General features: G+C 37.5%; 1 protein-coding gene across 1 annotated transcript in view; it reads right to left on the bottom strand.

The window, feature by feature from the left end:
- The window catches only part of MINDY3 (MINDY lysine 48 deubiquitinase 3), a 95,127-nt gene extending 77,894 nt beyond the window's left edge, over positions 1-17,233 (bottom strand). The window contains exons 1-3 of the mRNA XM_007460879.1: positions 17,034-17,233; positions 5,516-5,595; positions 1,647-1,707 (exon numbers count right to left, since the gene is read on the bottom strand). Coding sequence (XP_007460941.1) covers positions 1,647-1,707; positions 5,516-5,595; positions 17,034-17,127 — 235 coding nt within the window. The 5' untranslated portion in view covers positions 17,128-17,233. The remainder of the gene's footprint in view (positions 1-1,646; positions 1,708-5,515; positions 5,596-17,033) is intronic.
- Between the last annotated feature and the right edge of the window lie 3,248 nt (positions 17,234-20,481).

Raw genomic sequence — 20,481 nt, 5'->3', positions numbered from 1 at the left:
GTAGGGAAAAAAATCCTGTCATAAATAACAATATTAAGAACGCATTAATTTAATGGTGAAAATCAAGCATTTTTAGTGGAGGAAAAATCCATAAACCACTGATCTTAAACTACAGTTCAGAAAAACAATGTGCTTGAGGATTAAAATGTCACCTCTGTTAAATATTTCCACTAATGATAAAAAGAATCCTGGAAAATGCAGAATTAAACATCAGAAGAAAGAATATGCTACGTGGAATAACCTGATACTGATCGCCCCTTTCTTAGGCTGCAAACGGAGCCTTTCAGCCGTGAGGATTCCTTTATTGTAGAAACAGGCCAGCGTATGGGCCTGCTGAGACCTCTGTTTTTCCCCATTTCTGAATTAGTCTAACGTCTTTAATCTCCCAGTCCCACAGGGGTAAGGATAATAAGATAACACACCATCAGCACATACAATACCACCATCCATTACATTAGCAGAGGCCACAGCGGTTATGCTGCATAATACAGAAACCACCGATACTGTACTGCAGTGATTTGAGCATTAGACATTTACAGAAAATAGCACAAATGCGCAATTTCTTCCTGAACCTTGGCCACCCTGCCCCTTTCAAGCAGTATTAATCTCCAGAAGTAGTACTATTTTCTGCAACTTTCAAACAAAGGGGATAAGATGTACGTACATCCTATGTAAAATTTTATGCCGGAACAAGCTTTCTCTCTCTCCTAATTAAAAGTTCTTTAAAGACAGGAACTGTGCCATTCACCCTCTAGCCATCAGAGCGTTTACGACATTTACGACAATGCTACATAAATTTTTTTATCCATATGAATATATTTCTGTGCAAGGAATATTATAAATTTTATTAATAAAATGTTCATGCTAATAATAGTATTTTTGAATAGTTTCTTCTCTCCTCAAATTTATTTTGCATTTCGGCTATTAATTAATTAAAAATACATGACAGTGACACTTTTAACTCAAGTTCACAACCACTAGTAGAGTCTACCTGCATGGTTTGGAATGGAAGCTGTTTTGCCCTTATATACAAAACCGCAATTATAATATATCCTACCTTCTTTCAGCGGTTACTGTGAGTTCACAGAAAACTGTGCAAGTGAAGGAAATATCTTTGTAAACTGTCAAGCAGGATGCAAATGTCTGTTATTATCAGGTAGCACATACAGTTCTCTGACTTAATCATATTGCAGAAGCCATGAAAGCTACATTTGCGATTTAATTCAGAATTACTTGAGGTATTATCTGAATTGTGTAAGGCGTTATACTAAAAGATGCAGGAATACAAAGATAATTCGGACTTTTTGCTCAGAGCTAAATAAGACAAAACAAACATAAATGACTATGCTCATAGTATGCTATCATTTAACAGTTCAGGGAAATGCCCCAAAGGATTTTTCCCTTAGTGTAACATCCTGTCTTATACGTCTTAGGAAAGACAAATTTGGAAATATACATTTTAAAATTTGGAGTCATCCATGAAACTTTCTGAAACATTTAAAAAGTAAATCTCAGGAAAAAGTAACCCACTGATAGTTTACTTTTTAAGACAGATAATTTCAACTAAATTACTGCCAATGAATACTGCATGGATCATCTATAAAATAGAAGATGGAGTAAAAGTTGATAAAAGACAGCTATCATACCTTGGCAATCCCTCCAAGAAGACTTCTCAGAAGAAAACAGGAGCTTCTTCAAAAGAAATGCCTTTATACAATTAAAGCAATAATTATTAGAATGCATTATAAACATACCTGATATCATTCTTTTATTTTAAAATGGAAAAAAAAAACTAATTTGCACCTCCTTTCTGATCTTTTGAATAGTGCTATAAAAATTTCAAATGGCTTCCCTTCACGTTCAACAGTAACTGAGCATAATTCCTTACTCAGAATATACTACTATAAGCTTGATTCTACATCCATACAATTCTTCCTCCTTTATAATACATATCTTCTGTCAAAGAGAAAAACTGACTCAAAATAATAACCACATAACTGGAAAATTAAAGAAATTTACTGCTCCATTCACAGAGTGAAGGCCCTTTAGACCAGGAAAAAATCTGTATTTCTCTTTGATTCCTTAGGGGAAAAGAAATCTAAATACAAAAGTGGTTCTGCTCTACTAGCTCTGATTTATGACACAAGATGACCAAGGTGTGGGTCATCACTTTATTATAAGGGGTCCTAACTTCCTGGTTTAACTCATAAAGCCTTAAGATTCCAAAGAAAAAACAAACTCATTTCTAACCTTTCCTTAAGTGAGCCAACTATGTTACATTGGTGATTTGATAGATAACAGTTCAGTGTGTAACAGTGTTTCCTTCTCGAAGTGTAGCTCAAGGACTATTTGCATCCTAGTCACCTGACTTATTTAAAAGGCAGACTCTGACACTCCACCTATTTTATCTCTAGGGGGCAGATTCAAGAAAAGAGAGGTTACTATGGTGATTCTTACTCACAGGTGTTTGAAAACAGTAGTATTCAGATAAGAGGACTGCTTATAGTCAGACAGACCTAGATTTGAATCCTGGTTTCATTACCTTACTAATTAAAAATAATAACAGCACAAACTTTAAAAGGTTGTAGTGAGGATTACATGAGATAAACTATTAATACACTTAGCACAGTACCTGGTACCTAATAAGCAATCAATTCAAAGTATTTTAACAAAAAAATAAGTAACGTTCTGTAATATTCACGTTGAAATAAAATCTACAAATACTACAACCAAGTGCTTCTGATCCCCCTCCCCAATAACAAAAACCGTAAAACTAATATAACTACACCTGAAAACTTTGGAATGGTGAGGTGGGACAACCATTATTTCAACACTAATAGAACCACCATTAGCATTTTGATATACTTCCTTCCAGTCTTCCTTTCATACCTGTTTTAAATTTTATTTTAAGTGAGAAGCGTAACAGGTACGTGATTGTTTTCCACTTTTCTGTTTTCCCACACAATTCATAACTTTAACTCTTAATCTCTAAATGTCTGTTCAAGCTATTAAAATTTATTTAAACATCAGTCCATGTTTAAACTACATTACTGTGCATTATGTTGTTTGCAATTTTTTATACTATAAAATATATAATATATATATAAATATATGTTATATATATATAAATATATATAAAATATATCTGGACTTGTTCTAAAAAAAGCTTCTTCTTGAATACAACCTTTTCCATATTAAGGATTATTTCTTTAGGAAAGATCCACAGAAGTACAATTATTCTCATCAAAGAATCTGCATTATCATGGTTCCAATTATAATGTAAAATTCCTTCCCTAGGTCAAAGTACCAATTTGTACTACACAGAGATATCTGAGTATGCCAGCATCACCCTACCCTTATATGCACTGGCAATTATTTTATATCTAAAGATTAGAAAGAGTAAGCAATAGAATCTAGTTAAAGTTTTATTTGTACTTTCTTGGATTCCTAGCGAGGTTGGACATCTCGATTCTTTGGTTGTCCAGCGTCATACCACCTGTCATGACTGCATACACTTGCCCGTTTCACCACTGAGGTTTTAGTGTTTTTCTAACCAATTTGTAGGCATTCTCTGTATAAGAAAGACACTGATTTATTGCTAATATTACCTCACATTTTTTTCTGAGCCTGGAACTCATCTTTTATCTTAGTTGGTAATGCATTATTTTCAGCTTTCTGTGCTTAAGTATTATATCAAGAACAAACTTGGTATATGCTACGAGATGACCTAAATTCAGTTTTTCCCCTCAAATTATCAACCAGTCCTATCAGTGACACTTAGTAAACATTTTATTTCACCACTGATTTATATTCCTTCTTATCATGGTATGTGATTAATTCTTGGTAAATTATTTTATGTAATGTGGTCTACTACTGTATTATCTATCGGGTTCCATAATATGCCTATTCTTCTAGCAAAAGTGTCATGTTCTAGTTTATATAGTTTAAAAAAGTTTTAATATCTGGACTCGCACATTTCCCTTCATTACTCTTAGTAATTTAGTTTTGACTTTTACGTTGAAATATTAATATAAACAAAATTCTTCTATGATTGAAAACATTTACATGACTATGAAGCTAAATTACTACCTCAAAGATATATCACGGTTTTGAACACTACAATTAACCCTTGTTACATAGCAACCCCAATTGTAAAAGTAACTACAATTTTGGAAATATACTAAATTTTATAAACATGAAACTGCTGTGGTTTACTTTGATTTAACTATATTCAAAGACATGCAATAAAGACCCTAAGGGTATTATTATTATGGTCCAAGAGGGTCTATGTTAATATAATCTAACATGCATATGAACAGGACAAGTAATCTTCAAATTCAGGTAAGATTCCTACTAGCAACCAAAATCTGTCTCAATTACTCAACATAACGGCCCCATAACTAATTTATAGTTAAATTTTATTCTTTATACTCTGTAATCCCCAGGCAAAGCTCAAACATTCAAGTTTTTCTTAAATTTTTTTTGTAAATCTACTAATGAAAAAAAATGTATCAACTTTACTCTTCAAAGAAATAAAATAACGACCTACAAAGGATATATTTTAGAATGAACCATAAAGGAAAACTTTTTTTCTCCTTCAGAAAATACATTTTACATTTAATAATGTAAGTGTATGGAGTATAAGGTTTGAGAGACAAATTTACTTTGCAGCTAACAGTTCAGGGATGCATTCTTTATGCCCAATGAATAATAAATACCACATTAAATATGTATTTTCAAAATGTGCTGATTAAAACAAACAATAAATTCAAGCTTCTTTTATAATGGTTCTGAAGTTATACTCCTGTTTAGACATTGTAAATATTATAGCAAACTGAAAATTCAATTCCCCGTTTTAATAATGTAATGGTTTATAGCAAATCAGCCTCTGAATTTCAAACAATGCAACACATAAAGATTCAAAATCAAATACATACATTGAGATTCACTCTACCTTTTGCCCAAAGAAAAAATCTTTTTTTCATTTTGGGGATTCTGTTTGAAATTGGTTACTACTAATTTTATTTTAAAGACCAAAGCTAGAGCCTAAAACAGTATATACTGTCAACTTATTTTAAAACTTCATAAAGTTTTAGGCCATGAAAATATTAATGCATCTTCAACTTTTTAGAAAAACCGTTTTTAAAGATAGAACAAATGTAAATAGTACCACTGCTACGGTGTCACTATCTCTGGCATAAAATGTTATTACTCAACAGATCACTGTATAACAAAGATGCCATGATCATTAACTCCAAATTTTCTGAAAGTCAGAGAACACCTACTATGTCTTCTTGAAAATAAAGACAGCCAAATGGCTATTGCTGTGTAACCTACTCATGTTCTAAAATCATTTTTATTTTGGATATTTAAAGCAATTTACAAGAACAAAAGTTAAGAGGTAACTGATCATGCCTCGTGATTACAGAGTACAGGTATTAGAAAACAGAAAGTAAAGCACGAAACGTTTGAACACGTCCCTCTAAGGAGTTCGTAAAGTAGCAGTCTATGTTACCTGAACGGGTGCAATAACAGCACAGGGGCCACCTTCAAACTGTTCTAATGCAGATCCCTCTGATTCACTAAACACAAACCCTAAAAATGAAAGCAAGTAGCAAAGATTAAAAATGTAATTCAAGTAGTAGCTAAAAGAATTTTTAATGTACTGTGCTTTGAGAAAGATCACTTATCACAACAGCAAAATATCCTCAAGTCAGTCAAGTGCAGTGGTTCTTAACTTTTTGGAGGATAAAGGAGCTCTTTGAAAAAAGATATGGAACCTAGGCTCCCTGCCAAATGCATAAACACACACACACACACACACACACACACACACACACAATTTTGTGTCCAGGGACCCCACTAAGTGGACCAGAGAGATAAAGTGTGGCCTTCAGTAAAAGGACACTAAATCTGATTCTTAAATAATTTACTGAAAGGAAGACTAGACAGTCTACATACTGAATTTAAACAGATATTTTAGGCCCCTTTTCAGAAAGTATCTTTTTTAGTTTCAATCTTTGAGTCACATTCTCTAAGCTAAAAATTAAAGAACATCATACACAGTGCATGTGGCCATATTGGTTCTATCTTAATTTAAACACTACCCAACTAGCACTGACTGAGTATCTAGTACAAGTTGTCGCAGAGAGCACCGGCACACTGCAGAGAGCTTGGGGCTGGAAGTCAGGAGAAGTGAGTTACTATCTGTATAAGCTTCAGGAAATCATTTCACCTCCCTAGGCCTCAGTGTACTTAGCTTTAAAATGATCACTTCCAATTCCAACATGCTAGGAATGTGTGAAATTTCACTAATGATCATAATTCTGTCATTTATTTAACAAACATTTAATGACCCTGAGATACTATACCAAGCATCTACGATATATAAATGACGTGAACGACAAAGTCCCTAGTCTGGAGAAGCCAACAGTCCAGGTGAAGACAGACATATGAACAAATAATTACTAAGATGAAGGGATAAATGAATGTTATAACAGAAGTATGAAGTGCTGAGGATACACAAAGTAGTGACTTGATCTGAGTCAAGTCATACCAGCTAACTTTAAGGCTGACCTTGAACAGAAATTTATCAGAGAGGCAAGGGTGGCAGAATGACTTTCAGGTAAAGAAAATACCTTTATTAAAGGAAAGAGGTTTCGTAAGAGCAGGACAAGTTTATGGATCAGAGGGAACGTTAATGCAGCCAAAGGGCAGTATGGAGGCAGACAGGAGAGATGGGAAAGGGGAGGAGGGAGAGCTGACAGGATGTTAATACTGGGAAGGGCCACACCATGACAAGTACTAATTAAAGCAGTAATACAACCATACTGGGTTTTTTTTCTTTTTTAAAGGACCAGAACGGGGAAGAGGCCGTTTCAACAGACCTATACAGTGCCAAACTAATAAAAGAAACTTAAGTGTGGAGGGAAGACACTATATCCAAACAGTATTTCTAAGGTAAAAATTAATATTTGATGAATATGTGCAAGTGGGGAAAGGCCTGGGACATAAGAAATTAGAACTGACTGAAGTTTCTAGCTTGAGACACTAGATAGCAGGACAGATAAGAAACAGTATGAAGCTTCCCATTCCAACCCACCTCCTCTCTCTTCACCCTTCAATCTCTCTTTCAAACAGTATTTAAACGCATCTCACATATTTAAAAACAAAAAAAAATTCTCTTCAAGACTCTACCAAAAGGTCCTTGGTATTTACCCAAAGGAGTTGAAAACTTATGTCCACACACAGAAACCTGCACACATTGTTTACTGAACCTTTATTCCTAATTGCCAAAACTTGCAAGCAGCCAAGATGTCCTTCAGTAGGTGAATGGATACAAAGTACGTATTATTCAGCATTTTAAAAATATTAGCTTGCAAGTTGTGAAAAGACATGGAGGAACCTTAATTACATATTACTAAGTGAAAGAAACCAATCTGAAAAGGCTACATACCATATGATTCTAACCATATGACAGTCTGAAAAAGGCAAAACTATGCAGACAGTAAAAGATCGGTGGCTGCCAAGAGGAGGGGAGTGGGTGAAGGGTTGAACAGACAAGGCACAGAGGATTTTTAGGGCAGTGAAAATACTCTATGATCTTGTAATGATGGACACATTCCGTTACACATTTGTCTCAACCCATAGGAGGTGCCACACCAAGAATACAAACTGTGGACTTTGGGTGATAATGATGAGTCCACGCAGGTTCAAAACTGTAATAACCAACGTACTACTCTGGTGGGGGACACTGACAGTGGGGTGGGGGGCTGTGCATGTTGAGGGAGCAGGAGGTATGTGGGAAATCTCTGTATATTGCCCACAGTTTTGTTGTGAACCTAAGATTGTTCTAAAAAGTAAAGTCTTAATTTAAAAAATCATTTGACCATAGAAACAACAACAACCTTCCACCCAAAACTCCAAACACCACTCTCTCAAAGCCCACCTAACTGTCTACATGCACCATCTCAATTTCCTTACCTCCTAATTTACCCAACCCACAATAATTTGGTTTTCAACCTGTGACTGCACCAAACTCATTCTCACCAAATTCATCAATGACCAGACAGGCTATTTCTCAAGTCTTTCTTATTTCAGATGAATCTCTCAGAGAATCATCTAAAATGCTGACCACTGACTTCTGAAAATCTTTTGGCCCTTGGCTCTAGTGGTACATCTTATTCCAAATTTTCCTTTTCTGTTTCTTCTTAGTAAGAGTGGTGGTCAACTCCTTCTAAATGCTAATGTTCCTCAGGTCTTGGCTTTAGAATCTTTTTTCTTTGCATTCTCCCTGTGTAACTCATCTACTCCCAAGGTTTCCATTATGGGTGATAATCAGGTAAATTCCAATAGAGCTCAGATGAGAACTCCAGGCACAGACAGAATCCAAATTCCTCAGCACGGTCTTGCGCGGCCCGGCCTCTGCCTGTATCTCCTCCCTCACCCTTTGCCACTCCTCCTTCCTTAGGCTCCAGGCAGTGCTGAACTTCTTCCAGGCCCTCCAATATCCATTTTCTCTCTGGTTTCTTACACTTTGAACATGTCGTTCCCTCCACATGAAACACCTGCGAACACTTGCTCTGAAAAAATCGGACTTATCTTCAAGGCTTCACCTTAAGGTGAGGTCCTCTTGGTTCAAGGACCCACAACATATCTCTACCCCATTTCTAGGCCACCTTCAAACCACCATCATCTTTCACTTAGAACACTGTTAAGAGTTTCCAACCAGGTCCCCCCATTCTGCCCACATTCCCACTCCCACCCCACCCCTTATCTATTCACCATAGTTACCAGAGAAATATTTTAGAAATGGACATCAGGTTTCGTCACAGCCTGCAATGGCTTCTCATTGCAATTGCAATAAAACTCCTTTTCATGGCCTAAGAGACACTGTATGATCTATCAACCCCACCTTCCCTCAGTTCACTCTTACCTTCATCATCTACAGTGATCTTAGGCCCTCAGAACATCCCAAGGTCTTTACCTGGGGCCTTGATGCTTGCTGTTCCCTCTGCACGAAATGCTCTTTTTCCTTCTCTTGTCATATAGGTGAATCTTTCTCATCCTTAAAGACCCAGTTTAGGTATTAACTCCTCAGATATTCCCTGATAGGCCTATCTAAGTAGGTCTTTCCTACCATCCCTCGGCACAACCAGTACTTATCATCATCTGTAATTATATGATTGTTCACTTGTTTATTGTTTGTCTTGCCTTACAAGTATCTTGCCTGCTCTATTAACTACTGTTTTCCTAGAATGTTATATAGTTAATACTCAATAAATGCTTGCTGAAGTTTTGGGAGTGAAGATAATGGGGATGTTTGTTTCTAAATTCAGTCTCTAAAATGTGAAACAACAATTTGGTTGGGGAAACATGGGTCTGGAGCCCAGGGCAGGGTTTAGGATTAGAGATAGCAAGTTGAATGGCATGGCAGTTAAAGTGAATGAGAACATGTAGAACAAAGATAATGAAGCCGGTTAACATTAAAAAAAATAAAAAATAAAAAAAGTGAGCAGACGCTGAATCAGCAAAGGAGATTGACAAACACTTGAAACGTAAGAGAAAAAACACACTGAGGTCCTAGAAAGGAAAAATCAGAAGTCACCTGTTACAAATGCTGAGTGGAATAAAAACATAAATGAAAATACTGGATTAAGCATGTCACTGGGAATACTGAAAAAAGAAATTTAGAATGCTGGGAAGAGCAGCCAAATTTTAAAGGGCTGAGGCGTGATTCAGAATACAAGGAGAAAGAGAAAAGGCAAACTATTTGTTAAACAAGTGAAGGGGAAAAGGATGATGGCTTGAAGGGTAGTTGGATAAAGAATTATTATTTTACAGAGAGAAGGGCATGAGTTTAAAAGAAGGAAAAGAGTGATTAAATGGGAAAGAGAGAGTTTAAGGACTCCAAGTCCTGAAAGAACTGAGACAGTGCAGTGTGGTGGTGGTGGTCGTGGACTGAATAAAGATAGGTTCTCAAGGTGTGGCCTACAGACCCCGGGAAGTTCCAGAGACCCCCTAAGGGGACCTGCTAGAGGTGAAAATCATTTTTATTATAATACTAACATATTTGCCCTTTTCACTGTGTTGATATTCACAGCAATGGTACAAAATGAATAGCAGGTTACATTACTGGTGCCTTAGCACACATTAAGCGACATTAAGCTGTACCAGCAGTCACTGTACTAGGAAACACCACAATATGCTCTCAAACACACAAAAAAGCCAAGTTAACTTAAAAAGGCCCTTACTAATGCTAATCTTATTAAATCTTGACTTTGAATACAATGTACTTTAAAAAAATAGTCTGTGTGACAAAATGGGAACTACCTATAAAGCACCTCTGCTACATACCTTGAGCAATGATTGACAGATTCTCAAAGCACATGTGTAATTTTTTGAACTGTGAGCTGAGCTAACAGCTTTTCTGTGGAATGCTGTTTTTACTTTGAAGAGCTACTAACAAATTATGATTATTTAGACTTTTTCTCAGAAGTGAATGAAGTGAGCCTGATACGTCAAGGAAAATAACTTGACAGTATTTCTGCCAGTGATAAAATCTCAAGCTTTCAAGTAACAACTAAATTTCTGGAAAACTCAAGTCCAGCACTGTAGCTTGATAGCTTCTCAATACTCAGAGATTTTTCTAACAAGATCAGAAATAACAAATGTGACTTTTGATATTGTATAACAATATGTGTTAACATTTAGAAGATCTGCATAAACCAGCAGACTGATAACTTCCAAATGACCAATGCATGCTGTTACAAATTAATGCATGGGTAAAAGATCCAGTCAAAGTACAAGACAAACCAATGGATTTCAATTTAACAGAGGACGAAAAGTTCACTGATATGGCTTCAGATTCTGTATTTCAAGTAACCGCTAAGAAACTATCACTTGTTGAGTTTTGGTGTAGTATCAAAGAAGAATATCCACAATTATCTGAAAAGACTATTACAAGAATCCTATGTTACCAACTGCATATCTGTGTGAAGCTGGATTTTCCGCAGACACTTCAACCGAAACAACGTATTGTAACATACTGAAACAACGTATTGTAACATATTGTTAAGACAGAACAGAGAAGCAAGTGGGAGAATCCACCTGTCTTCCTATGAGCTAGACACTGAAGAGATTTTTTAAAATGTAAAATAATGCCACAGGCCTCATTATTATTATTATTTTTTTCATATTGAAGCCTGTAATAGTTTATAAGAATGTAACAGGTCCCTGAGTTTAACAAACTTGAGAAAAAGGAAATCTTAGCAGGCTTCCAAGTTAGACATGCAGGCAAAGAGGAAGGGAAGAGATGCTGTTGACTGCGAGTGCGGGCCACGAGGGCATAGAAAATTGAGGAGAATGTTAATTCCAAAACACATAAGAAAAGCAGACAGGATAAAGAACTAAGAGAAATACTGAGGGCTCAGCTAAGGTTTAATTCCTACATGTGTATTGATGCTGACCACAATTTTCCCCAGCAACACACACCACCATCTTGGGAGAAACAGAATAGAGGATAAGAAAAATGCAGGATAAGAAATAGGTATGGTGGATGGGGCAAATTTAATAAGGACAAATGAGAACTGAGGGTGCTGGTTATCACATCGAGACAACCAAATCTGAGAGCCAATCTAGAAACAAGAGGTGAAGCCAAGGGGCCTCTGCTCTTCATCTGCCTCTTCTCCTACTGGGAAGAAAGGGTCATTGGTGTTGGGCCTAAGTGCAGAGGTGAAACTAGGCTCTTTCAAACTTCCAGCATATGTGATAAACAGGTCTCAGTAATGGATTCTTGCCTTCCTTAAAATGACTAATAATGTAACTCAATTTTCAAGATCCATGGGTGGGGCTTTTAGATGGAAATGTATTCTGATAAGTTGCTTATGTACTTTAGAGATAAAAACCCCAGGGGAAGAATTCTAGGCAGATCTGCTTTATGCCAAATTCCGTGTAATTACAGTATATATGCTTGAGTGTGTTATTTGATAATGAACAAAGGCTCTTAGAGCTTAAAAATGAAATAAAGTTAGACAAACGGAAATTATTCTATCCTAAAACAGGATTATGCTAAGTAGGCACCCCCTTTTATAATAAGGTTTCACTTGAGTTTGAATTTTTTAGGATATAGAGTTATTTTTCTTGTCAAGTGTTCTCATATTCATCTTATTTCCTAGTTTTAAGAGGAATTAACTTATCACAAAATGGCTGTTTTCCTAATTAGATCTGAAATAGGCCATCTAAAGCATCTGATCCTAAATATACGATTTTGTATCACATTCCACAGCACTACAGACATAGAAGTCTTTCTCAGTTCTACAGCTCATAACTAATTTAAACCTGAGCCATGAACCTCTTTGCAATTTCCCAGCCTTATATTTTCATATGACTGACTTACATTATTCAAACCAGTTTGACAACTACTGCCTCCATAGTTCTAGCCTTCCATGTTAACAAAAGGCCACAGAAAGACTTCATTTGTCATTATAAGTCAGATAATACTGGTTGAGTGGAATCTGAACTGAGCCTTAGTTTCCTCATCTACAAAAGGAGGATAACTATTGATACATTTATCCTTTGCTACCTCCTGAGGTTGCTGTAAGTAAGATTTTCAAAACCTGTAAAGCCTAATACAGACGTAAGGTATTATGATAGATGCGTTGAGCTGAAAAACACACTGTGTACTCAAAAGTACCAAGAAATTAACTTTGTCACATAAGCTTCCAAATTGAGTTTAAAAAAATTGTTTTTTAGGTGACATATGATGTAGGTAGGTGGGAGAAAGTAATACCTATATTTGAAATAAAAGGCTTCCATCAACAACAAAAATCTCTGAAATGATATGACCCACAATATTAATTTAGCTTCACTCTGGAAGACAAATTAACGATACTGGCGTATCATTTTAGTACTTCAGTAAAATGTTAAATCACATTATAACAGACGTCATACTCTTGGACTTTAATCCAGATGCTTTAACTCCTGCATACAATTTATGCTTACATTTTCACTGATCCCTCACTTTTCCAAAGTTACTTAGAATCTTTTTGTTTCATATTACATAACAAAAATTGTCCTATACCGGAAAGTCCAAAACTCTAATTTCAACCCACTACAGCTCCCTCCCCATCTCCACCCCAAAACACCACTGAACTCCTATAAACTGACAAATTGGGTTTCTCTTCTAGCTAATCTTTAGGTGAAACAACAAAGTAACTTAAAGCTTGAAGGAAGGGGGCCAAGAAAAGGAAAAAATGGGTTCTCAGAGTTTATAATTTAGATCAGGGTTGGCCTGTTTTTTAAATGCAGTTTTGGAACACAGCCATGCCCTTATTATCCAGGGCTGCTTTTGCTGCAATGGCAGAGATGAGACAGAGACAATAGAGGCACTGGCCCTTTAAAGAAAACATTTGCCAAACACTGGCTAGACAATCAGTACTGAAAAGAAAACAAATTCTCACTAAGTCAAAATGTTTGCCTTTGTAATAAGATTAACATTTACTTTAGTTAGATCTAGATGACTCTTATTTTGCTTCTGCTGGGATGAGGTCAATGTGACCACTTCCTACTATCCTGGTCTAAGCCTTGGTCTTTTACCCTCGGATTACTGCAACTGTCTCTCATTTGGTCTTGCTGCCTCACTCAATACACTACTGTCTATCCTCAAACTTAGCAGTCAGATCAGCCCTTTAAAAACCTGTCCTGTCGTGTCTCTCCTCTGCTCCAAACCTTCCAGTGACCTCTCATCTTTTAGAATAAAAACCAAAGTCCTTACAATGGCCTATAAAATCTTAGTGATTAGGGCCATATTATTTCTTACACCATCTTTATCACTGTCCCGCTCCCTCATTCCCTCTCCAGCCAAACTAACCTCCTTCCTGTTCCTTGAACAAAAAGCCAGACGTATTCTGCATAAGTCATTAAGTCTTACGATGGTCATCCTCACTGCCTGGAACACTCTTCAGATACCTGCATGACTAATTCAGTTACTTCAATAGTCTGCTCATATCTCACCTTAAAATGAGGCCTGTCCAGGCTACCTTACCCTGTAATTCCTTATTTCTCTACCTTCTAGTATATATGCTTAACTTATGCTATATTATGTTTATCATTTGTCTTCCCTCCCACTCTATCAAGTCTAGGTCTGGAACACTGGTCAGTTTGTGGGAGAAGGGAAAGAAGGATAAATCTGCTTACAAATAAGGAGGTAGAAAATATATGCTTTTCTTTAAAAAGTATTATAGGCAACTGAGCAGGAGGGAAGCAGGCAGGAGTAGGGAGCAAATTTCCAAGTTAAAAAACAAAACAACTTCAAAGCTTTAAATAATGTGACTTATTGCCTTTAAAATAAAAACTTAAAAAAAAAAAAACAAACCCAAACCAAAACCCTATTTTTTTCTTCTCTTAAGAAAAAGTATTTGCAGAAGAGAATTATCTAAAACTGTCAAATGAATTTTAAACAAACAAAAAAATATTATGTGCCACTCCTGCACTTAACTGCTTTAACATATTATCTATAACAGCCATATCAAGTAAAAGAGAGAGAAAAACAAACAAACAAACAAAACCCCCAACTGCTGCAGCTGTTTTAACATATCAAAGGAATTTAACATGACCGATCAATAGTTTCATAAACGGAATATCCCTGGACATAGTTCTATGTCTCTTTACCCCAAACACCTTACACCTATAACTTGCTTCCAAAAGACTCATGAGATTACAGCTGTCAATTCAAAGCACAGATATAGATGATGAAATAAAGCCACAGCTGATGTCACAATACGAATGCAGTAAGGCAAGCGCAGCAAAGCAGTGTCCTGTGCCCGTTCCCACAATCCCAAGTCACAGCCACAGCCAACGTCAGCAATGGTCTCTGCCTCTTCTAAGAATGGATAAATGAATACAAAGTTAACACAGCAAGACCGATGACAACACCCCTGAGTCAGAGGTGACAACTTAAAAGTACATATTTGGCTGCCTTAAAAATCATGATCAGTTTAAGACCCTGAAGAATTACATAGCCACAACATAACCGCACTCTCTGTAGAGCAATAAATAAATAAATAATCCTTTATTTTGAAATGGTATTGATTGAACAAATCTTGTAAAGGAACTTCTGTATGACTACAAGGTGGCAGAGCATTCTCATATGTCATTACGAAGTTCTCTTTTAGTGATTATCCATCAAATTAACAATAACTTCTTGCAACTGTCAGGGCATGGCCAGAGAGCGATCTTCGGCTTGGTTTACAATTAAACACTTTTTAAATCAAGCTACCCTTTTCTGAGCGTTTACTCCATGTCAGATATTGTGCTAAGTGCCTAAACGAATTCACCTGCCTTTAATCCTCACAACAACCCTGTAAGATTGGCACTACTATTATCTGCACTCTACAGAGAAGGAAACTGAGGTTTAAGTAAGCTAAAAACCTTGAACCTAGAACCCAAGTATGCCTATTCCAAGGCCTGTTCTTAACCATTATTAGAACTGCCTCTCTGAATTCTCCTTGCCTCTGCATCACAGTACTAAAATAAATGAGGCTGAATATCACCTTATTCTGTGTTGTATTACTAATTAATTAACAGGAAGGAAAACTTCTCAATCCTTCACAGTCTTGCGTACTTCAGGGCCGTTCACTATTAGGATAAATAAGACAAACTGGAAAATAAATTTTAAAATCTGCAAATGTGGATGTCCAACATTTCAGAAAATATTAGTTAAGCGACATAATTAAATCTGTAAAAAAAAAAAAAAAAAAAAAAAAAAAAGCCAAACTAAGCATGTAGCCTGGTTGAGCCACACAAAGGAAAACAACAAAGACAGAGCTGAATTAGGAAATGGGAGAGTTGGAATTCGTTCCCAGTTCTATCAATTTGTGCAACTTTAGCCTGGTCATTTAACCCTTCACAACTCATTTTTCTCATCTTCAGACGAAGAGTAATGGACTAAATAACCTACCTGGCTGTAATATATTACGATTCTAATTTTACCAGCTCCTACCAGTATCTGGGAGGAAGGAAGAGATTACTTAAACCCTGAATTTTTGTTACTAAATACACATTACGAAGTAAGGACTTAGATTTACTATGCTAAACTTCCCCCAAACCCTCTGAGAATCGGTATTTTCTAAATAAATATTTTAATAACAAAATGTTTCAGTAATAGTACTAACTAGCTATTATTTGTGTGCTTGGGATGTTTTACATACGTCCATTACTCATCCTCCTGACTCCAAACACTATGCTCTTAACCTCAACCTCAGCATTGTCCCTTTTAAGTCACCTGAAGTAATGTGCCCGTTGTGTTTTAATACTGAAACTTACGAGTTAGGGATGATCACTAATAAACATAAACTGATGGTGTTTTTTCATTTCACAATTACTCGCAATATAACTCAAAAGCCTGTCTGGGTAATTAGATCGGCCCAGGAAATCCTACGGGCCATATTCCTTTGAACTGGAACAGACCCCACACCACCTCAAAACCGGGGACACTTCGGGTCAAGGGAACAAACACTCTGCAGCCGCAACATTACATTTCTGCACCGAGTACCACGCCTAACCCCGCCTAACTGAAATACAAGCAGCACAACCGCTTTCTGGAATTAACCACTGCGACTTTCACGTGGACTTCCCTCTCTCCAAAATGAGACCAAACGACCAGATTCGTTAGGGGGTAAAGATCCAGGCGGCCGGAGCCCTGCTGGAGGAACGGACGCCGGGGCACAGGGCACACCTTCAGTGTCACCCGCTGCAGCCCGGCAGCCGCCTCCTCCTCCTCTCCAGCCTAAAGGCAGCCCAGGGAGTGGCAGGGGCGCCTCGGGTCTTTGGCGGCCCGCTGGCACCGTTCCCCTACTCAGCCTCTAACCCTCAAGACAGGGAGGGTTTTCCTAGGAAGTCCCGTTTCTGAGCTGAGCAGGGGAACCGGGACGGAGTGCGGGGCACGCGAGCGGGGTGGCGCGAGAGGCGTCAAGGCTCGACTCTCGCGGGGCTAAAGGGAGCGGCGGCCGGAAGCCAGAGTCCAGCCAGGGTACCTTGCGTCCAGCGGCAGAAGATGGTGTCAGAGAGACCGGGGCTGCTCTTGGCGCCCCACACCAGCTCCATCAGCTCTTTAGTCAGTTCGGACATGATGGGGTACCGGCGAGCGGGTCTTGGCTTTCCGGACTCCTGCCCCGGCACATGGGGAAGGGGCGGCTTCGGAGACCGGCGTGGCGGGACGGCAGCGGCAAACGAGCTGGAATGTTAGACGCGAGGAAGGCAACAGGAGAGAGACCTACTTGCAGGGACCGCGCCTGTCAAGCCCACTCGGAGCCGCAGCGAGGAGTTTCCCGCACCGGAAGTACTGGGAACACTTCCGGCTTCTCTTTCACCCGCCCCCAAGGCCGGAGGGCCAGGCGGCGCCTCCCCGGAAGCGGAAATAGTGGTGGGGGTTGGGAAGAACCGAGGGCGGCTTGGCGAGCACCTGGCGGTTTTTGAGCTCAGTCCCAGGGCCAGGTGGTGCGGTGGAGTCTATTGTGTTGGGAGGAGCATCGCGTCCCGTGGGCGTTGGCACATTTCTACCCCTGGAGTACCCCCTTCCTGTCCGCACTGCTTTGGCCTTGGCTGGGGTGTCTGAGGCCCAAGCCCTAGGGCCCAGAAACATGGCCTATACCTTAAAATGTGTAATATTAATTCTGCCAAACCAGAGCTTTGAGACGATGGTTGAACCTCCATGAGGAAACATCCGTGTGTGTATCGAGGAGCCGCCGATAAATTGAAGGCTGTCAGCCTCTTGATCAGTCATATAAAGTCAAACCAACTATTAACAGAACCGAAAAATGTCGCGTAATGGGCACTGGAAATGTCTCTCCTAGGTGTCTAACGCAGAATTACAAAGCTCCTTAGAGGAAAACAGATTCAAAGCGGCCTGTTTGTAAATGGTAGAGCAATTTCATCTACAGTTTTCTAGACTGTAGGGTGTGTGGGCTAAAGACCAGGTTATAAATCACTGACAAGCATTCAGTTAAATTTAGTTTGGGTGAAAACTTCTATCTCTGCTCCTTCAAAAGACGGGAATTTATTCTGGCTGAGCTTTGAATTTACAACGAAAAGGCAAACTCTGATGGGTTTCTTTCAGGTAGCAAGTAAGAGGGTTTGCTAATTTATACTTTATTTCCGACTTAGGCAACCTTTGCTGTAGTTAAAAGGAACTGTTCAAAGTGCTTGAACCATATCCATAGCCTTCCTCCTAATTGTTATTCCCTTCGGAATATCCTTTATCTTACTATTTTTTCAAACCAAATCTTACCCATTCTTCAGGACGTAGCATAAGTGGCACTTTGTAGTAAAGCCTTCTCCAGTTATTAGAACGTAAAGGAAAAATTGTAGCTTCTGGAATTTCGTACTACCTTATCTATAACTTGCTTATATTTGCAAAGAATTATTTACTCTTCTCATGCGATATACGTTTATGGAAGCCAAGGACCTGTCTTATTCATAGTACCTAATACAGAGCCTTGAATATACCTGGGTCTCAGGACCTGTTAGATGGCAGAATGAAACTTGTCTTTATTGGAACTTAAGAATTCACTATCTTTCAGTAAGTGAGGGAACCATGGGAAGTACCATTGACTGGTCCAATTAAATATCTAATATTTGCATGGGTGATTTACAATTTGCATAATTATTTCATTTCCTGAAAGACAGAGAAGGGTCAATGTTCAAAGATCCTGTAAGTGGCAGAACTCTTAAGTTCAGAGGTGTTTGCCAAATTTGGTTTCCTTCCATTAATATACAGATAGTAGTTATAGATTTGATTAACTGTCCATAGATAGAAAGAAAAAGCTATACTTTCAAAATGTATTTTTGAAAATGAATTATTTCTTGACCTGTGATTTTTCTTAGTTTTGGGCTATGGGGAAGCTGGCAAAGTATTGGGTAGACATTGATATGTATGTTCTTTCCACCTTTAGATTATAGTCTTTATTTGCGGTGTTCTACATTTTTTAATTAGCAGGACATATTTTTAAGTAGGAATATTTGATTAATGTTAAATTATGTTCCGTAATTATTCATTACTTACTGCATTTAATCGTGAACTTGCTTAAATTAGAGTAAAAATGCAAATTAATCGTCATTTAAAATGTTCTTATTCAGTAATTACCTAGAAAAATAAAAATTGCAAACAGTCAAGTTTGTTGCATATATTTCTGGTACAGGACAATAAAGGCTTTTTCTTTTTTTGTAATGACTTGAAAATTATGTAAATTTCCTTCGGAGTATTTATCTTACTCCATACTTTAGCATACTATTATTTTTTTTCCTTAGGACCCTCTATGGTTTTGATTAAATTGATGTGTCTCATTAAGATGCACATAGGTTGCATAAGAGATCTTTAATCCTAAAACAGAGTTTTAAAATATCAGAAACTTCCTGTTCACACATTAAGTTTTATTCGTGGTATTTCTCTTTCTTTCAAATTCAAGTCAGGGCACTTCCATAAAACTGGGCTTAGATTTCCATAATAATTAATCTCTTTAGATATCCTTAATACTTCACCGAAGCAGTATTAATTACTCATTATCAAACACTAACTCTGTGCTTAATTATCTTTTTGTCTTTCCCCAAATTTCCCTGTCAACTAAAAGCAAAACAGCTTCATTACCAGGTTCTTAGCAAGTATCATGAAAAGAACAATCCTCTAACTAGAAGCCCTCGACTCCTAATTTAGTGTATTTGCACTACCACTTATTTAGGAGCAACCAATCTTTCAAAACACCTGCCCTGCAATAAGATTAATAAGTTCTAGGCAGGTTGTTAAGACAATCCCCTACTCATTTATTAATAAAACTATTTAATTTATATGCCCTGTGTCTTCCAATAACAGTGTAAATCTATCAAGCAAATTAAACTCTTTCCTTTGCATGACCCCTAACCTCATCTCAGCAGGATAATTTTCCTATCAAGCATACCAAGGTCCCTTTAAACCCACCATTGTCATACTCAAGTATAACACAGTGTATCATTTCCCAAAGCATTTCCTACGAACATTAATACCTGGTGGAAAAGGGGTTCTATCATTAAATGCGGGGTTAAATAAAGTTAAACAAGAGATGGGATTATATTCAGGGTTAAAAGACACATTTGAATCATTTTGTTCACTGAGCTTCTCACAGTTTATGTTCTGCAGAATACTGTTTGGGAATCACTGATATAATGGAATAGACTTTTGATAGGAATTAGAAAACTGAATGTTAGTTTTTATTTGGGCACTGTGACCTTGGATGAGTCACTTAACTCGCCATACTGTGCTTTCTTCATCTATAGAGAGGACTAACTTTGACCATCTCAATATCCCATTTACTATAGATACTGCTCAACTTCTATGATTTAAAAAATTGGCTGTTTAGAAGTTTAAATATATGGAAGGAGTGAGAAGGAAAAGAATGTTGAGCAAGCATAAAGAGTAAACAAATAATTTAACATTATTCTTCACTAACACAT

The sequence above is a fragment of the Lipotes vexillifer genome, unplaced genomic scaffold, assembly GCF_000442215.2.
Source record: "Lipotes vexillifer unplaced genomic scaffold, Lipotes_vexillifer_v1.1 scaffold534, whole genome shotgun sequence".
Classification (NCBI taxonomy): Eukaryota; Metazoa; Chordata; class Mammalia; order Artiodactyla; family Lipotidae; genus Lipotes; species Lipotes vexillifer.
Note: the sequence above shows the minus strand (reverse complement) of the source record. Positions and strands in the feature narration are given on the sequence as shown.